This window comes from Gossypium hirsutum, chromosome A03 (assembly GCF_007990345.1).
Source record: "Gossypium hirsutum isolate 1008001.06 chromosome A03, Gossypium_hirsutum_v2.1, whole genome shotgun sequence".
Taxonomy (NCBI): domain Eukaryota; kingdom Viridiplantae; phylum Streptophyta; class Magnoliopsida; order Malvales; family Malvaceae; genus Gossypium; species Gossypium hirsutum.
In genome coordinates, this window is record NC_053426.1 from 80503963 (window position 1) to 80518872 (window position 14910).

The window sequence follows — 14910 nt, forward strand, 5'->3', positions numbered from 1 at the left end:
ATGATGATTCGGAAAGAGCAAAGTTTTAGCTCGAGAACACCATCCGAGTCTTTGATTAGTTGTCATACATACCGGAGGAGTGCATGAAGTACGTGGTATCGCTTCTAAGAGATTCCGTTTACCAGTGGTGGAATTCCCTCGTGTCAGTTGTGCCGAGGGAGAAAGTTATTTGGGAGTTTTTCCAAGAGGAATTTCACAAGAAGTATATTAGTCAAAGGTTTATGGATCAAAAAAGTAAGGAGTTCCTCGAGTTGAAATAGGGAAAATGACAGTTATCGAGTATAAGCGTGAGTTTGTGAGGCTTAGCAAATACACTCGGGAATGTTTATCTACCAAAACCATCGTGTGTAAAAGATTTGAGAACGGGTTGAACGAAGACATCCAATTGTTGGTTGGCATCCTCGAATTGAAAGAGTTTGTAGAATTGGTCGAAAGAGAATGCAAGGCCGAAGAATTGGCCAAAAAAACATGGAAAGCTGATTTGGTGTCTCAAGACTTGAAGAAGAGGCAACTGAACAAATCTTTTCAATCTTCATCTAAGAATTCGCGAGAGTTTACTACTCGATCTAATGCCTCTTCTGGATATTCGAGCAAGAATAGGAGTAAACAGTACACAGTTTCGAAAGCTCAGACTACCTCAATTGCCAGTGTTTGGAATGCTCGACCTGATAGATCAGGATGTCCTCAACGTGGGAGACACCACTTTGGTGAGTGTCAAGGGAATGATAGAACTTGTTTTAAGTGCAGTTCCCTTGATCACTTTGTTAAGGACTGCCCCGAGAGGACGGAAAGAAGAAATCTCCAAGGAACAAGGTTAGATAGTACTGCTAATAAGGGAAAACCTCAGAGGAATCCGAGTAGTGGAACGAGTAGTAAAGCTGCACCTAGAGATTCTACTGTGAGACCTGAGGGCAGGGCACCTACGAGGACCTATGCCATTCGCCCTTGCGAAGAGGCCTCGTCTCCTGATGTAATTACGGGTACATTTTCTATCTATGAAACTCCTATTGTTCCTTTGATTGATCTAGGTTCTACCCATTCATATATTTGCATGAAGTTGGTGTCTGGTATGAACTTGTTTGTTGAACCTACTGAATTCGTAGTAAAGGTGTCAAACCCATTAGGCAAGTATGTGTTAGTTGATAAAGTGTGTAAAAATTGCCCTTTAATGATTAGAGGTCATTGTTTCCAGGCTAATCTTCTGCTATTACCGTTCGATGAATTTGATGTAATTCTTGGTATGAATTGGTTGACCACTCATGATGTGGTAGTGAATTTTGGAAGAAAGTTTATCGAGCTGAAATATGAGAGTGGTAATGTTTTTTGGGTTGAACAAGATGAATTAAATGGCATGCCTGCAATGATTTTTTCCATGTCTACTCAGAGATGTATAAGAAAGGCGTATGAAGCTTACCTCACCTTTGTACTAAACACTAAAGAGTCTGAGTTAAAGATTGAGTTGGTACCAGTAGTATGTGAATATTCGAATTTATTTTTGGAAGAATCGTCGGGGTTACCTCCTATTAGGGAAGTAGAGTTTGGCATTGATTTGACTCCTGGTACTACGCCTATTTCAATTGCCCCGTATAGGATGGCCCCGATAGAATTAAAAGAGTTGAAGGTTCAGTTATAGGAGTTAACTGATAAGGGTTTCGCGAGACGGAGCTTTTCTCCTTGGGTTGCTCCTAAGTTATTTGTGAAAAAGAAAAATGGTTCGATAAGACTATGTATAGATTATCGACAGCTCAACAAGGTGATAATAAAGAACAAGTATCCTTTGCCAAAGATTGATGATCTATTTGATCAATTGAAGGGAGCCATAGTATTTTTAAAGATAGACTTGAGGTCCGACTACTATCAGTTGCGGGTTAAAGAATTAGATGTGCCTAAGATTGCTATTAGAACGAGGTATGGCCATTACAAATTCCTCGTTATGCCATTTGGGTTAAGAAATGCTCCTGTCGTGTTTATGGATTTAATAAATAGAATATTTCTGCCTTATTTGGATAAATTTGTTGTGGTGTTCATCGATGATATTTTGATTTATTCAAGAGATGAGGAAGGGAATGCCGGGCACTTGAGAACTATTTTGCAGACTTTAAGGGACAAACAATTGTATGCTAAGTTCAATAAAAGGAAATTTTGGCTTCATGAAGTTGGGTTTTTAGGACATTTTGTTTCTAGATATGGTATTAGAGTTGACCCGAGTAAGATTTCAGGCATTGTTGACTAGAAACCGCCAAAGAATGTGACAGTGGTCAGAAGCTTTTTAGGCTTGGCTGGTTATTACAGATGGTTTGTTAAAGGATTTTCGATGATTTCCACTCTAATGACGAAGTTGTTACAAAAGGATGTTAAGTTTGAATGGACAGAGAAATGCCTATAAAGTTTTGAGAAACTGAAAGTGTTGTTGACTGAAGCTCCAGTGTTAGTTCAACCTGAGCTGGGAAAGGAGTTCGTGATTTTCAATAATGTATTCTTGAATGTTTTGGGATGCGTGCTTATGCAATAAGGCAGAGTGATAGCCTATGCATCTAGACAACTGAAACCGCATGAGAAAAATTACCCGATACATGATTTAGAGCTTGCCACTATTGTGTTTGCATTAAAGATTTGGAGACACCATTTGTATGGTGAGACTTGCCGAATATTCACCAATCACAAGAGTTTGAAATACCTGATGACCCAAAAGGATTTAAATATTAGGCAATAGAGATGGTTAGAGTTGATAAAATATTATGAGTTAATAATTGACTACCATCTGAGAATGGCGAATGTGATCACCGATGCCCTAAGTAGAAAATCTTTGCTTCCTTTGAGAGCCATGGATGATCAGTTAGCCTTATCAGATGATGGTGCTATCGTAGCGGAGTTGAGAGCTAGGCTGATGTTCCTTCAAGAAATTTGTGAAGCACGAAGTAACGACAATGAATTGCAAGCTAAGAGAACTCAGTGTGAGTCGAGTTCTGAATCCAATTTTCGGGTTGATTCCGATGGTTGCTTGATGTTTCGAGATAGAATTTTTGTTCCTAAAGACACCGAGTTGATTCATAAGATTTTGAATGAGGCACATAATGGTCGTCTGTCAGTACACCCCGGTAGTACTAAAATGTACAATGACTTCAAGAAAATATATTGGTGGGACGGTATGAAAAGAGATATTTCTGAGTTTGTTGTGAGATGCTTAATTTGTCAACAAATAAAAGCTAAGCACCAAGTGCCTTTAGGATTTCTACAACCTATCATGGTTCCCGAGTGGAAATGAGACCGAATTACCATGGATTTTGTATCAAGCTTACCTTTGACGTTTAGTAAGAAAGATACAGTATGGGTCTGTAACACCCCAAACCCGGCCCAGACGTTACGGTCGAATCTGACGTGCCACATTGGAGTTAAAAATCCACGTTTCATTTTAACGCTTTAAAAACCAACTTTTGTTAAGCTTAACCAAGTGAATGGAGGCTGGGCACCAGGTAGGAATCCGTAACAGAGGAGGTAAGCCATGAAGGTTGCTTAAGTACCAAGCTCTTCGATTGGATCCAATCCTAGACATGCCCACAACCATTGCCACACTAGGTTTTAACGAGTTGAAATTTCTTTGAGTAGATATCTTTGATAAATCGAATAATCGTGACGTTGTGTTATTTTGAAAACAAGTATTGTTTTGAAAATGCGTCCTAAGTCTAGCCCATTTGGATTATTATCAACTAGTTTAAAGTTATTTAAAAATAAAATAATCCTAGAAAAGAAAATAAAGTTAAAATGGCCTTATTACAACCCAAAAATAAATAATAGATAAGGTAAACTAAAGAAAACCAATCACTTATTTCAAAAGCCCAAAAGCGATTACTGTGGCTACTCTGAATCCCCTCCGGCTCCAAGTCCCCAAATCAAGGCTCACCTGCAAGGTTAAGGAAAGGGGTGAGTTTGGAAACTCAGTGTGCAACAAGCCCCTTTCAGAGCCTAAAACAATATCAGCCAGCTGGGCCTCAGCCCAAATTGAATCTCAGCATATACTGGGCCGAAGCCTTTACATTATTCATATCACTGGGCCGAAGCTTTTTCATTATTCATATCACTGGGTCGAAGCCTTTACTGTAACAATATGGCCTATAGGCCCATTTCAATAATACATGCAACATCAATGAACATATGCAAGCCCATTCGGGGAGACTACTCAACCCACCAACCTCTACTCTCCACCCGTACCAACCAAGTTCTCCATGTGGGGAATAACTCAACCCACCCAACCAAAATTTCAACTGGTAGCATAGCTGCTTTAACATATAACTGGAGGCCTAGCCTCTTTTAATAACTAGGGCAAAGCCTTTTTTGATAAACTGGGGCAAAAGCCCTTTTCGGTAAACTAGGGCAAAGCCCTTTTGCACTTCCTCCATCCATATAAACCCAACCCATGAATAAATGAATACATCATGTGCATATCATACATATCATGTGCATATCGTATCAAATCATATATATATATCAAAATCTCATGCATCAAAACTCATAATTAAACCCCAGGGGTAAAATGGTCATTTTTACCTAGGGGCAAAATAGTCATTTTCATTTTATAAGGGTAATTTTGTAATTCTACCAAATATTAGGGTTTTCCATGTTCATTATCATTTACTAACAATTTCATGTGTTTTGATAGCGATTCTAGCCCATTCTTAGCGAAACTGAGTTATTGGGCCAAAAACCCCTAATGGGCCCTACATAGCCAAATTAGTCATCTAGGCCCATTTAGCCCATCTTCCATAACGGTCTTAGCCGTATTAATGCACAATCTGACAGGATTCCATTTTCTACCAAATTTACCCAAATGGGCCCGGAAGCCCATTGAGCCCGATTTTAGCCCCTCGAGGCCCAACCTACCATCGTGCACCAAATCGTGCCCTTAGCTGTTCCAACGATCCCGATCATTGAACTTAGCGAATCTAACTAACCTATGAGTGTTTGCATGCTCACGAGTCCTCGAAATGCCAGAGTTTCGGTATTTCGGTTTTTCGGCAAATATCGAGTTAAGCTACGAAAGAGGGTTCGTTACACACCTGGTTTGTGATATTCCTTGACGAGATCTCTTACGTAATTTCTCCTATAATCAAACACTTATAGATTAGATCATGTTAATAATCAAACCAAATCGAAGACTACCCATTAACACTTACATATTCGGCCACCATCCATAATCTAGATTTAGTCACTCCGATGATCCAAGCTTATCCAAATCGACACCCCACGCCTTGCTGCTCCTCCAATGTATCTACTCCACCATAAAACCCATAAAAAAATGAAGAAGTCAAATAAGGCTTATATCTCTAGTCGGCCACCTCCCTAAACTATAGGGGTTTCGGCATTTGTCAATAGTTACTATTGAAATCAATTAGAGTACGAATACTTACCACAGTTTCTCTTATTGAATCCATTTAAAACCCAGAAGATAAAGGGATTAGCCACCAAAAAGTGAAGGAAAATAGAGAGTTGCTGATCAACAAGAAATCGGCACCACAGGTTTCGACTTTTGTGACTTTTCGGCAAAAGTAAAGATAAAAGTAGTAGATGAACGGAAGGGAATAGTGAACAGGTTTTGGAAAAGAAAAGGAAGGAAAAGTGGATGGAAGGGTGATGGTTCGGCTAGAGAAGAAGAAAGAAAAAAGAAGAAAAAAATAAAACTATGGTTTACAGAAGAAAACGACACAGCTAAATTCCTAAATGCCGAAAATACTAGCCTAACACCCCTCTGTCGAAATCCCCTCCCTAATCCCCTCTAATCGGCTAACTCTATCTCCCTCTCAAATCCTTAAAATCTCTCCCCTTATCCCTCCTTAATCCATGCGTTTGACTGATTCAAACTCTCTCCCACAGAGTTCCATTCGGCTACAACTCCTGCCAGCTCAAAGCATAAAAATTAACATCACATTTTCCATCACAGGGAATCGAACCCAGGTCTTCCCCCAACCACTTACACGCCACCTTTTTAGCTCCCTAGTGGCGTCACTTAGCCACTTTACCAGAGGCTCATTTGTGATACATTTTACCCACAATTTTTAATAAGACCACCTATCCAAATCCCCTAACTTCTTAAGTCCAAAATTCAAAAATCCTACCGGGTTTCTGCCAACACATGGGCCTTCCATAAGTCCATTTACACCCTCCAATTATGAATTTCACGACCAAATATCTAAATTTAAAAAAAAAACTTTAACAATATATCAAGAATCATGACAAAACCCAAAAATCGGGATATTACAGGGTCGTTGTTGATCGATTGACGAAGTTGTCTCATTTCATCCCGGTACGTATCGACTACTCGCTTGATAAACTGGCTAAGTTATATATTTTTGAAATTGTGAGACTTCATAGAATACCCTTATCGATCATATCGGATAGAGATCCAATGTTTACCTCACAATTTTGGAAAAGGTTGCAAGAAGCCTTGGGCACGAGGTTGAGTTTTAGTTTCGCTTTCCACCCACAAAGTGATGGCCAATTCGAGAGAGTGATTTAATCCTTGGAAGACATGTTGAGATGTTGTGTTATAAAAGTCCAAGGTATTTGGGAAAAATACTTACCTTTGGTTGAGTTTGCCTATATCAATAGTTTTCAGACGAGTTTAAAAATGGCACCCTATGAAGCATTGTATGCCCAGAAGTGTCGAACTCCCTTGTATTAGATAAAGTTCAAGGAACTTAAATTGCACGGGGTTGACTTGGTTAACGAAACCGAGGACAAATTTAAAGTAATAAAGATTTTTTAAGAGCAGTATCAGATAGACAAAAGTCTTGTGCGGATTTGAAAAGAAAAGAAATTGAGTTTCAAGTGGGTGATAAGGTATTTTTGAAAGTATCCCCATGGAAAAAGGTTCTGAGATTCGACAAGAAGGGCAAGTTAAGTACTCATTTCATAGGACCTTACGAGATCACTGAAAGGATAGGACCGATAGCTTATCAGTTGGCTTTACCATTGAAATTGGAAAAGATCCATGACATATTCCACGTGTCTATGTTGCACCGTTATAGATCAGACCCCTCACATGTGATATCACTGACAGAAGTTGAGATTCGACCGGACATGACTTATGGTGAAGAGTCGATCAAGATCTTGGATCGGGAAGTCAAATATTTGAGAAACAAGAATATCGACTTAGTAAAAGAGTTGTGGCATAGGCATGGGATAAAGAAGGATACATGGGAGCCCAAGGAAACCATGAGAAATCAATGCCCACAGTTGTTTACCGATAAGATTTTTGGGGACGAAAATCTCTAAGGGAGAGAATTGTAACATCCCGAATTAGGGCCTAGTTGGAACAGTGGTTTTGAGACCACAAATCTGAGATAGAAATAATTATTTTATGGATGTTACGAGGTCCATAATATATATGCATGCTTGTGTGAAAATATCAATGAGAAATTTTACCAATAAAGTGTCCAATTGAGTTATTTGGACAAAATTGCAATAAGTGAAAAACATGTGTTCTACTTCATTTAAGGGCTTAATTGTGATGACATTTGAAATATGAAGTCCTTATTTGGCAATTAGACCATTAGATGTCATTATGGACAAAAATGGACATAGGAGGGATAAAATATCAAAATTATAATGGAAGGACATCTCGGTCCATTGGTGAATAAAAGAATTAAAAGGGAAAAATAGTCAAAATTTGTATCCATCTTCATCCTTCTTGGCCTAATTTCACAAGAAGCCATAGCTAGGGTTTCTTTCATCTTTCAAGCTCAAAAGTAAGTGCATTCTAGCCTTGTTTTTAATGTTCTTTATATTTTTGAAATTATCATAGCTCGATTTAGCTATTTCTATCTTTAATTTGAGCTAGGGTTCATGTTCAAAAACATACCCATGAATGACATGCTTGTGCTTTGATGTCTAATGGAAGAATATAGAGGTTTGAGGTGTGATAAACAACTTTTATTAGGTGGTTTTTGGTGAAATTGATAAAAAGGACCTAATTGTAAAAGTTGTAGAAACTATGTCTCAATGTGTAAACAAATGAAAAATGTGGGTTGGTATAAGAGGGAAAATGATACGGCTAGGCTTGAATAATGAGAAAATTAGGTACTTTCATTTTACGAGCCTAGGGGTAATTTTGTAATTTTGTAAAATTTTAGGGGCAAAATTATAATTGAAATGAATAATGCGTGTATTAAATAAGCTAAATGTGCTATTATAGGTCAAGAGGGACGAGAGATAGACCTTGAACGAGGAAAAGGCAATGTTGTGGACTAAATCGTAAATTTGCCATATTTTGCACCAAAGTAAGTTGTAAGTAATTCAATAACTCCAATATTACGTATTTAATATTTGACATTATATGATACATGTATGTATGCTTTAATAAAATTGATTTGTGATGATCCATTAGAAGTTTAGTGATAACCTCATCTCTCAGAAGCCCAGGTGACCCAAATGTCGTGACACCGTGCTAAATGTGCTTGTGTAAGACCATGTCAGGGACATGGCATCGGCGATGATATGTGTACTAGTGTAAGACCATGTCCGAGACATGGCATCAGCGATGATATGTGTGCCAGTGTAAGACCATGCCTGGGATATGGCATCGGCGATGATATGTGTGCCAGTGTAAGACCATGTCTGGGACATGGCATCTGTGATGATATGTGTGCTAGTGTGAGACCATGTCTGGGACATGGCATCGGTGATGATATGTGTGCCAGTATATGTGTGCCAGTGTAAGACCATGTCGGGGACATGGCATCGGCGATGATATGTGTGCCAATGTAAGACCATGTCTGAGACATGGCATCGGTGATGATATGTGTGCCAGTGTAAGACCATGTCTAGGACATGGCATTGACGATGATATGTGGATTCATGTAAGACCATGTCGGGGACATGGCATTGGTACTTTTTTGGTATATGACAGTCCTGAGTGTCCTTTAGTATTCCGGTGGTTCAACGAGCTATTCAAGATGTTGGGTTAAGTAGTGGAGTGATATGTGTAAGAATGTACGGAATAGGTATGTACGTAAACCTCACGAGTATTGAACTCGATTCATGATGGGAAGTTTAGCATGAGTAGACAGGAGTAAAATAAGCTTGATGTTTAATGATATTTAATGTCAATTTTGACTACGTTCATGTGTGTAGTATGATATTGTGGTGATAATTGATAATATGTTTAATCTATGAATATCTTGACTTATGTCGTTTATTATTTGCATGCAACTTACTGAGCTTTGTGCTTACCTTTCTCTCCTTTCCCTTTTCTTTTAGCATCGTCAAGCTAGCTCGGGGATTGTGGATGTGGGAGCTTGAGTCACACTATCAACAAATATTTTGGGGTATAATTAGTTTACTACATTTAAGTATGGAATGTATAGGGGACTTAGTATTTTGTTATATGTGTCATATTTGTTACCCAAAGCGATGGCTCCTTTTGGTATATTATTCCATTTTGTATATGGCTATGAAATATGGCTCATATTGATTATTGGGTTGAAATCCCTAAATATTGTTGCATGCATGAGATTTGTTATTACTTTTGTGGTTTGTGCCAAATGGTTGATAAAATGTGGAATTTATGTTTGATGGATAAATGATGCTGATTAGTATGGTCACTATATTAATAAAGGTAAGGAAATATATTGAATGAACTTAACAAATCAAGGAGTCCCAATTAGGTAAACTTGATATGAATTTATCATGCATGAGTTAAAGCTATGGATGTCTAAGTAACCCTTTTATGCCATGTCAACCACTATTGGCATATGAGTGTATGTTGGGGTTGTTAAGGGTGACAAGAGGGCTTGGAAAATAGCCTCAAAGTTTTAAACACGGGTAGACACATGGCCATGTGTCTAGGCCATGTTTGTGACACACGGTCAGTCCCATAGGTGTCTAGTCCGACCGTGTGTCCACTGTACTCTAGTTTACAAGTCAGTATGCGTGGTAGTAAACACAAGGGCAGAGACACAACCTTGTGTCTCAGTCGTGCAAAGGACAGGGCCTTAGGACTTGGGCGTGTGCCCAGGCCGTGTGAAGTCTACACCTTAAATGTGAAAATTAAATTTGCCACACGACCTAGCACACGGGCGTATGACTTGGCCGTATGATATTAAATTCATCCTGACGTCACAAACAGAGAGTTACACGGCCTGGGGACATGAGCGTGTCAAAGGCACATAGGAGTGTCCTTGTGTCTCTACGGGCGTGTGACCCTATTTTAAGAAAATTTTCTAAAGTTCACGGTTTTTCCCGAACTACCGCCAATGTATGTTTTGGGCCTCGTAGGCCCATATAAGGGACGATATGCATGTTCTCGAATAAATTTTATGGCAAGTTTTACATAGTAATGTATGTTTAAGTCCTATAATTCCTCATATCCTGTCCCGTCATTGGACACAGGTAAAGGGTGTTACACAAGCCCGATCAAGTGAGCCGTGTAGGCCACATCGGTATGTGGGCCCACACAACTGAATCACACGGGTGTGTGAGATTTTTGGACCAGACCGTGTGGCCAATTTGGGCCGTGTGGGCCATAAGGGCGTGTGAGCCCACACGAGCAGGCCGAATGGGCTTGTGAGCCATTTTCTTGAAAGAATTCTATAAGGTTGCACAGGTGACCTACTATAGGGTCTGTAAGCATTCTGGACCCCTTAAATGTGTGATCTATTATATGATATCTGTACTAAGCCTAATAATGTTGTACTGATTGTGTAATTGATTATTGCATATTAGCATGCCGTTCCTTGTATGTTGCATTGCATCGGGGATTGTGTAATTGATTATTGCATATTAGCATGCCGTTCCTTGTATGTTGCATTGCATCGGGGTGGGTTAATGATTTAATGGAGGAAGTGTCTAAATTAAGCCTGTTATCTAGCAACTCAGCTGCAAATATCTGTTTATGTGCTGTGTTTTGGTACAACATGGTGTCTAGGGATGGGTGGGTCGATTTTACCCCCACATGGTGTGTAGGGCTGGATGGAGATAGTGTATAGAGGCTGGTAGGTAGGATTCTGATATTCAGTTCTGCATCTTTATCTGATTGGGCTAAAGCCCTAATTTATATATGATTTTGCATCTGAATGGGCTAAGGCCTGAACTAATTCTATAATAGGCTCTGGTCTCAGATTGTTTATTTTTGACTTCTGATGATTATTCTGTATGTTTGATATCTGTGGGGATTACACACTGAGTTAAAAAACTCACCCTTTTCTGTTTAATACGTTCAAGTAATCTCCAGCTCTAGGTGAATCGGTGTAGCAGAGGACTCGGCGGTGGCCATACGTAATAAATTTAGATTATTTCCATTGGTTTTTTCAGTTTTGATATATAATTTATTTGGGGTTTTTGTTGTAATTTTGGACTTTAGACTTTTTGGCTTTTAATTTCGGCTTTTGATATGTTAATGGTTTTATTACTGATAAGCACGATTAAAATCCATTATTACTGATAAGCACGATTAAAATCCAGTTTTCTCTAAAAACAAATAGTTTTCCTAAAATAAAGGCTTTTTAAAGCTTCCGTGTAAAAGAGACATTTTAGCCACAACAAAGACCATGTGGTTTTACTTCGTGACAAAACAAAGATTAAGCAACTGGAACAGACTTTACTCGTCAAACCTATTTTCAAAAACACTCTCATGCCAGATTCAGCCATAACGTCCAGGTTAAGTTTGGGGTGTGACATTTAGTGGTGTCAGAGCCAAGTTCAAAACTCGGCTGTAAAATTTTGGGTTACAAAATTGGTTTTTAAAGGAATTATTTCCAAAAGTTTTCAAATATTCTGGTTAAGGGTGTGGTTCATAGAGTCTCCGGCGCCGATCCTGGAAGTTTTCTGAAATTTGTACTATTTATTTCGTAATACAGTAGAAAGTATATTCTAAAACTATTATAGGTAGTAAACTGTATAGTAAGACTGCGACTTACAAAAACTAACTCTGAACTTCTCATACTGTTTTGCATAAGACATCTGTTAATAAATACTGAAATTGTAACTTATCTATAAAATTTGTAATACAGATAAATTCGATTAGACAATGAGTGCACGAGGTATTCGCATACATGGTACTAGAGGTAGGGGTAGAGGCCGTAGAGGGCTCAAGCTGAGTCCTCTTCCATGGATAATATATTGAATTTGGACACGAGTGAGGCGCCAGTGTCGCCTACTACTGAGACTAGGTCTCTGATCGCATGGCTGGGGATAACGCATTGTCCCAGGCTATGTTCAGGATTTTGGAGAGGGTCGCTGGGCCCAATGCTAGATCTAGGGGCCAAGGGTCAATTACGGAACGACTCTGGTCCAATGGGGCTGAGTTATTTAGGGGTGTCACTAGAGTCGCCCCTAGAGTGGCCGAGTACTGGATGGAGGCCAATGAAAGAATCTTGGATGATTTGGATTTTACCCCCGAGTAGAAACTGAAGGGCGTTATTTCCTTGCTTTGCGATGAAGCAAACCAGTGATGGCTGACAGTTAAGGAGGGCCCTCAGGCCGAACGATTGACTTAAGAGTATTTTAAGACAACATTTCGGAGTAAGTATGTGGGAGCCAGTTATATTGATGCTAGGAGACGTGAGTTCCTAAATCTCACCCAGGGTGATCAATTGATGGCCGAGTATGAGGCTGAATTTCTGAGACTGAGCCGTTATATGCGAGGTATAGTGGCAACTGAATATGAGAGATGTGCTTCTTGAGGAACTACCAGGGTAGCCTCTAAACCGTGAGGTAGAGTTTGGGATTGAGTTGATTCCTAGCACAGCTCCGGTGTCTATCGCCCCTTACCGAATGGCACTGAAAGAGCTAACAGAACCTAAGGCTCAGATTCAGGAACTGTTAGACCGTGGGTTCATTCGTCCCAGTGTGACTCCGTGGGAAGCACCTGTTCTATTTGTAAAGAAGAAAGATGGGACGATAAGGATGTGCAACGATTATCCACAGCTGAACAAGCGAACAATTAAGAACAAGTACCCACTTCTGAGGATAGAGGACTTATTCGACCAGTTCAGAGGGGCATCTGTGCTCTCTAAGGTTGATCTGCGTTCGGGTTACCATTAGTTGAGAGTCAAGGAGGCCGATGTGTATAAGACGGCATTTAGGATTCAATATGGACATTACGAGTTCCTTGTTATGCCCTTTGGTTTGGCTAATACACCTGCGGCATTTATGGATTTATTGAATCGAGTATTTCTGCCCTACCTAAATCAGTTTGTGGTGGTGTTCATCGACGACATCTTGGTATATTCTAAGACAGAGGATGAGCATGATGAGCATCTCAGAGTGGTCCTACAGATTCTTTGTAAGAAATAGTTGTATGCGAAGTTTAGCAAGTGTAAGTTCTGGCTTTAGGAAGTGACATTTCTGGGACATGTGGTTTATGCTGAGGGGATTCGTGTTGATCCCCGTAAGATTGAGGCTGTGTTGAATTGGGAAAAGTCGTAAAATGTGTTTGAAATCCGTAGCTTTCTAGGGCTAGCAGGATATTATCGACGTTTTGTAGAGGGGTTCTCCTTGATCGCAACTCCGATAACTAAGCTACTGCATAAGGGAGTTCTTTTCATTTGGACTGATGCACAGCAGGAGAGCTTTGATAAGCTCAAGATGGTTTTAACTGAGGCTCTTGTTCTGATACAGCTTGAGCCTTATAAAGACTTCATGGTATACTGTGATGCGTCGCATGTGGGTCTGGGTTGTGTTCTGATGCAAGAAAGAAAGGTAGTTGCGTATGCATCTCGACAGCTTAAAACTCATGAAGCTAACTACCTGATGCATGATCTGGAGTTGGCAGGAATAGTCTTCGCTCTGAGAATTTGGAGTCACTATCTGTATGGTGAGAAGTGTATTATTTACTCTAATCATAAGAGCCTCAAATATCTCCTCACCTAGAAAGAGTTAAACCTTAGGCAGCATAGATGGGTTAAACTGTTTAAGGATTACGACTGCACCATTGTGTACCATCCTGGTAAGGCCAATGTGGTGGCTGATGCATTAAACCGTAGGGCTATGACTAATCTGAGAGCAATGTTCGCTCGACTGAGTATTTTCGATGATGGGAGTTTGTTGGCAGAACTTCAAGTGAAACCGACATGGATTGACCAGATCAGAGATAAGCAGTTGGGAGACAAGTCTTTGGAGTTGCGTTTTCGTCCAGTGGATAGTGGTGTTACTACAGATTTTGGGATTAATAAAGATGGGATATTGTGTTTCCACGGTTAGATTTGTGTACTAAATAATGAGGACTTGAGAAAGTCGATTTTGAGGGAAGCATGAGGTTTGCGAGATTTATACTAGTGTTCAGGGGTGAAGCATGAGGTTTACTGACTTCATTGCTCGCTGCTTTGTCCGTAGGTTAAGCCTGAGCATCAGTTACCTTCGAGTTTGCTGCACTCGATTAAGATACCGTTATAGAAGTAAGAGCGAGTAACGATGGACTTCGTTAGAGGGTTGCCTCTAACACCCATTAAGAAGGATTTTGTTTGGGTTATCGTGGATCGATTGACCAAGTCCACTCACTTCATTCCGGTCAAGATGGACATTTCTATGCAAAAATTGGCTAAAATCTATATTTATGAAATAGTGAGGTTGCATGAGGTACCTGTCTCAATCATATCTGATAAGGATCCTTGTTTCACATCTCCGTTCTGGAAGAAGCTACATGAGGCTTTGGGTTTGAGGTTAGACTTCAGTACTATTTTTCATCCTCAGACAGATGGTCAGTCAAAGAGGGTGATTCAAATTCTGGAGGATGTGTTGAGAAGCTGTGTTATTGATTTCCGAGGCAGTTGGGAGGAATTCTTGCCATTAGCAGGGTTTGCCTATAATAACAGCATCCAGATGGCACCTTACGAGGCACTATATGGTCGTAAGTTTCGTACTTCCTTATGTTGGACTAAGTTGGGCGAGCGACGTGTTATGGGTTCTGAATTAGTCTCC

At 39.8% G+C, this 14910-nt stretch overlaps 2 protein-coding genes across 2 annotated transcripts; both read left to right on the forward strand.

Annotated features, from left to right (window-relative positions):
* The first annotated feature begins 265 nt into the window (after positions 1-265).
* On the forward strand, positions 266-1633 carry LOC107887635 (uncharacterized). The gene is made up of 2 exons (XM_016811879.1): positions 266-1099; positions 1193-1633. The coding sequence occupies exons 1-2, from the start codon at positions 266-268 to the stop codon at positions 1631-1633; spliced, it is 1275 nt and encodes a 424-aa protein (XP_016667368.1).
* An 11132-nt stretch (positions 1634-12765) lies between these two features.
* Positions 12766-13811, forward strand: LOC107887636 (uncharacterized). Its single transcript, XM_016811881.1, has 3 exons — positions 12766-13008; positions 13555-13700; positions 13766-13811. The coding sequence occupies exons 1-3, from the start codon at positions 12766-12768 to the stop codon at positions 13809-13811; spliced, it is 435 nt and encodes a 144-aa protein (XP_016667370.1).
* The last annotated feature ends 1099 nt before the right edge of the window (positions 13812-14910 follow it).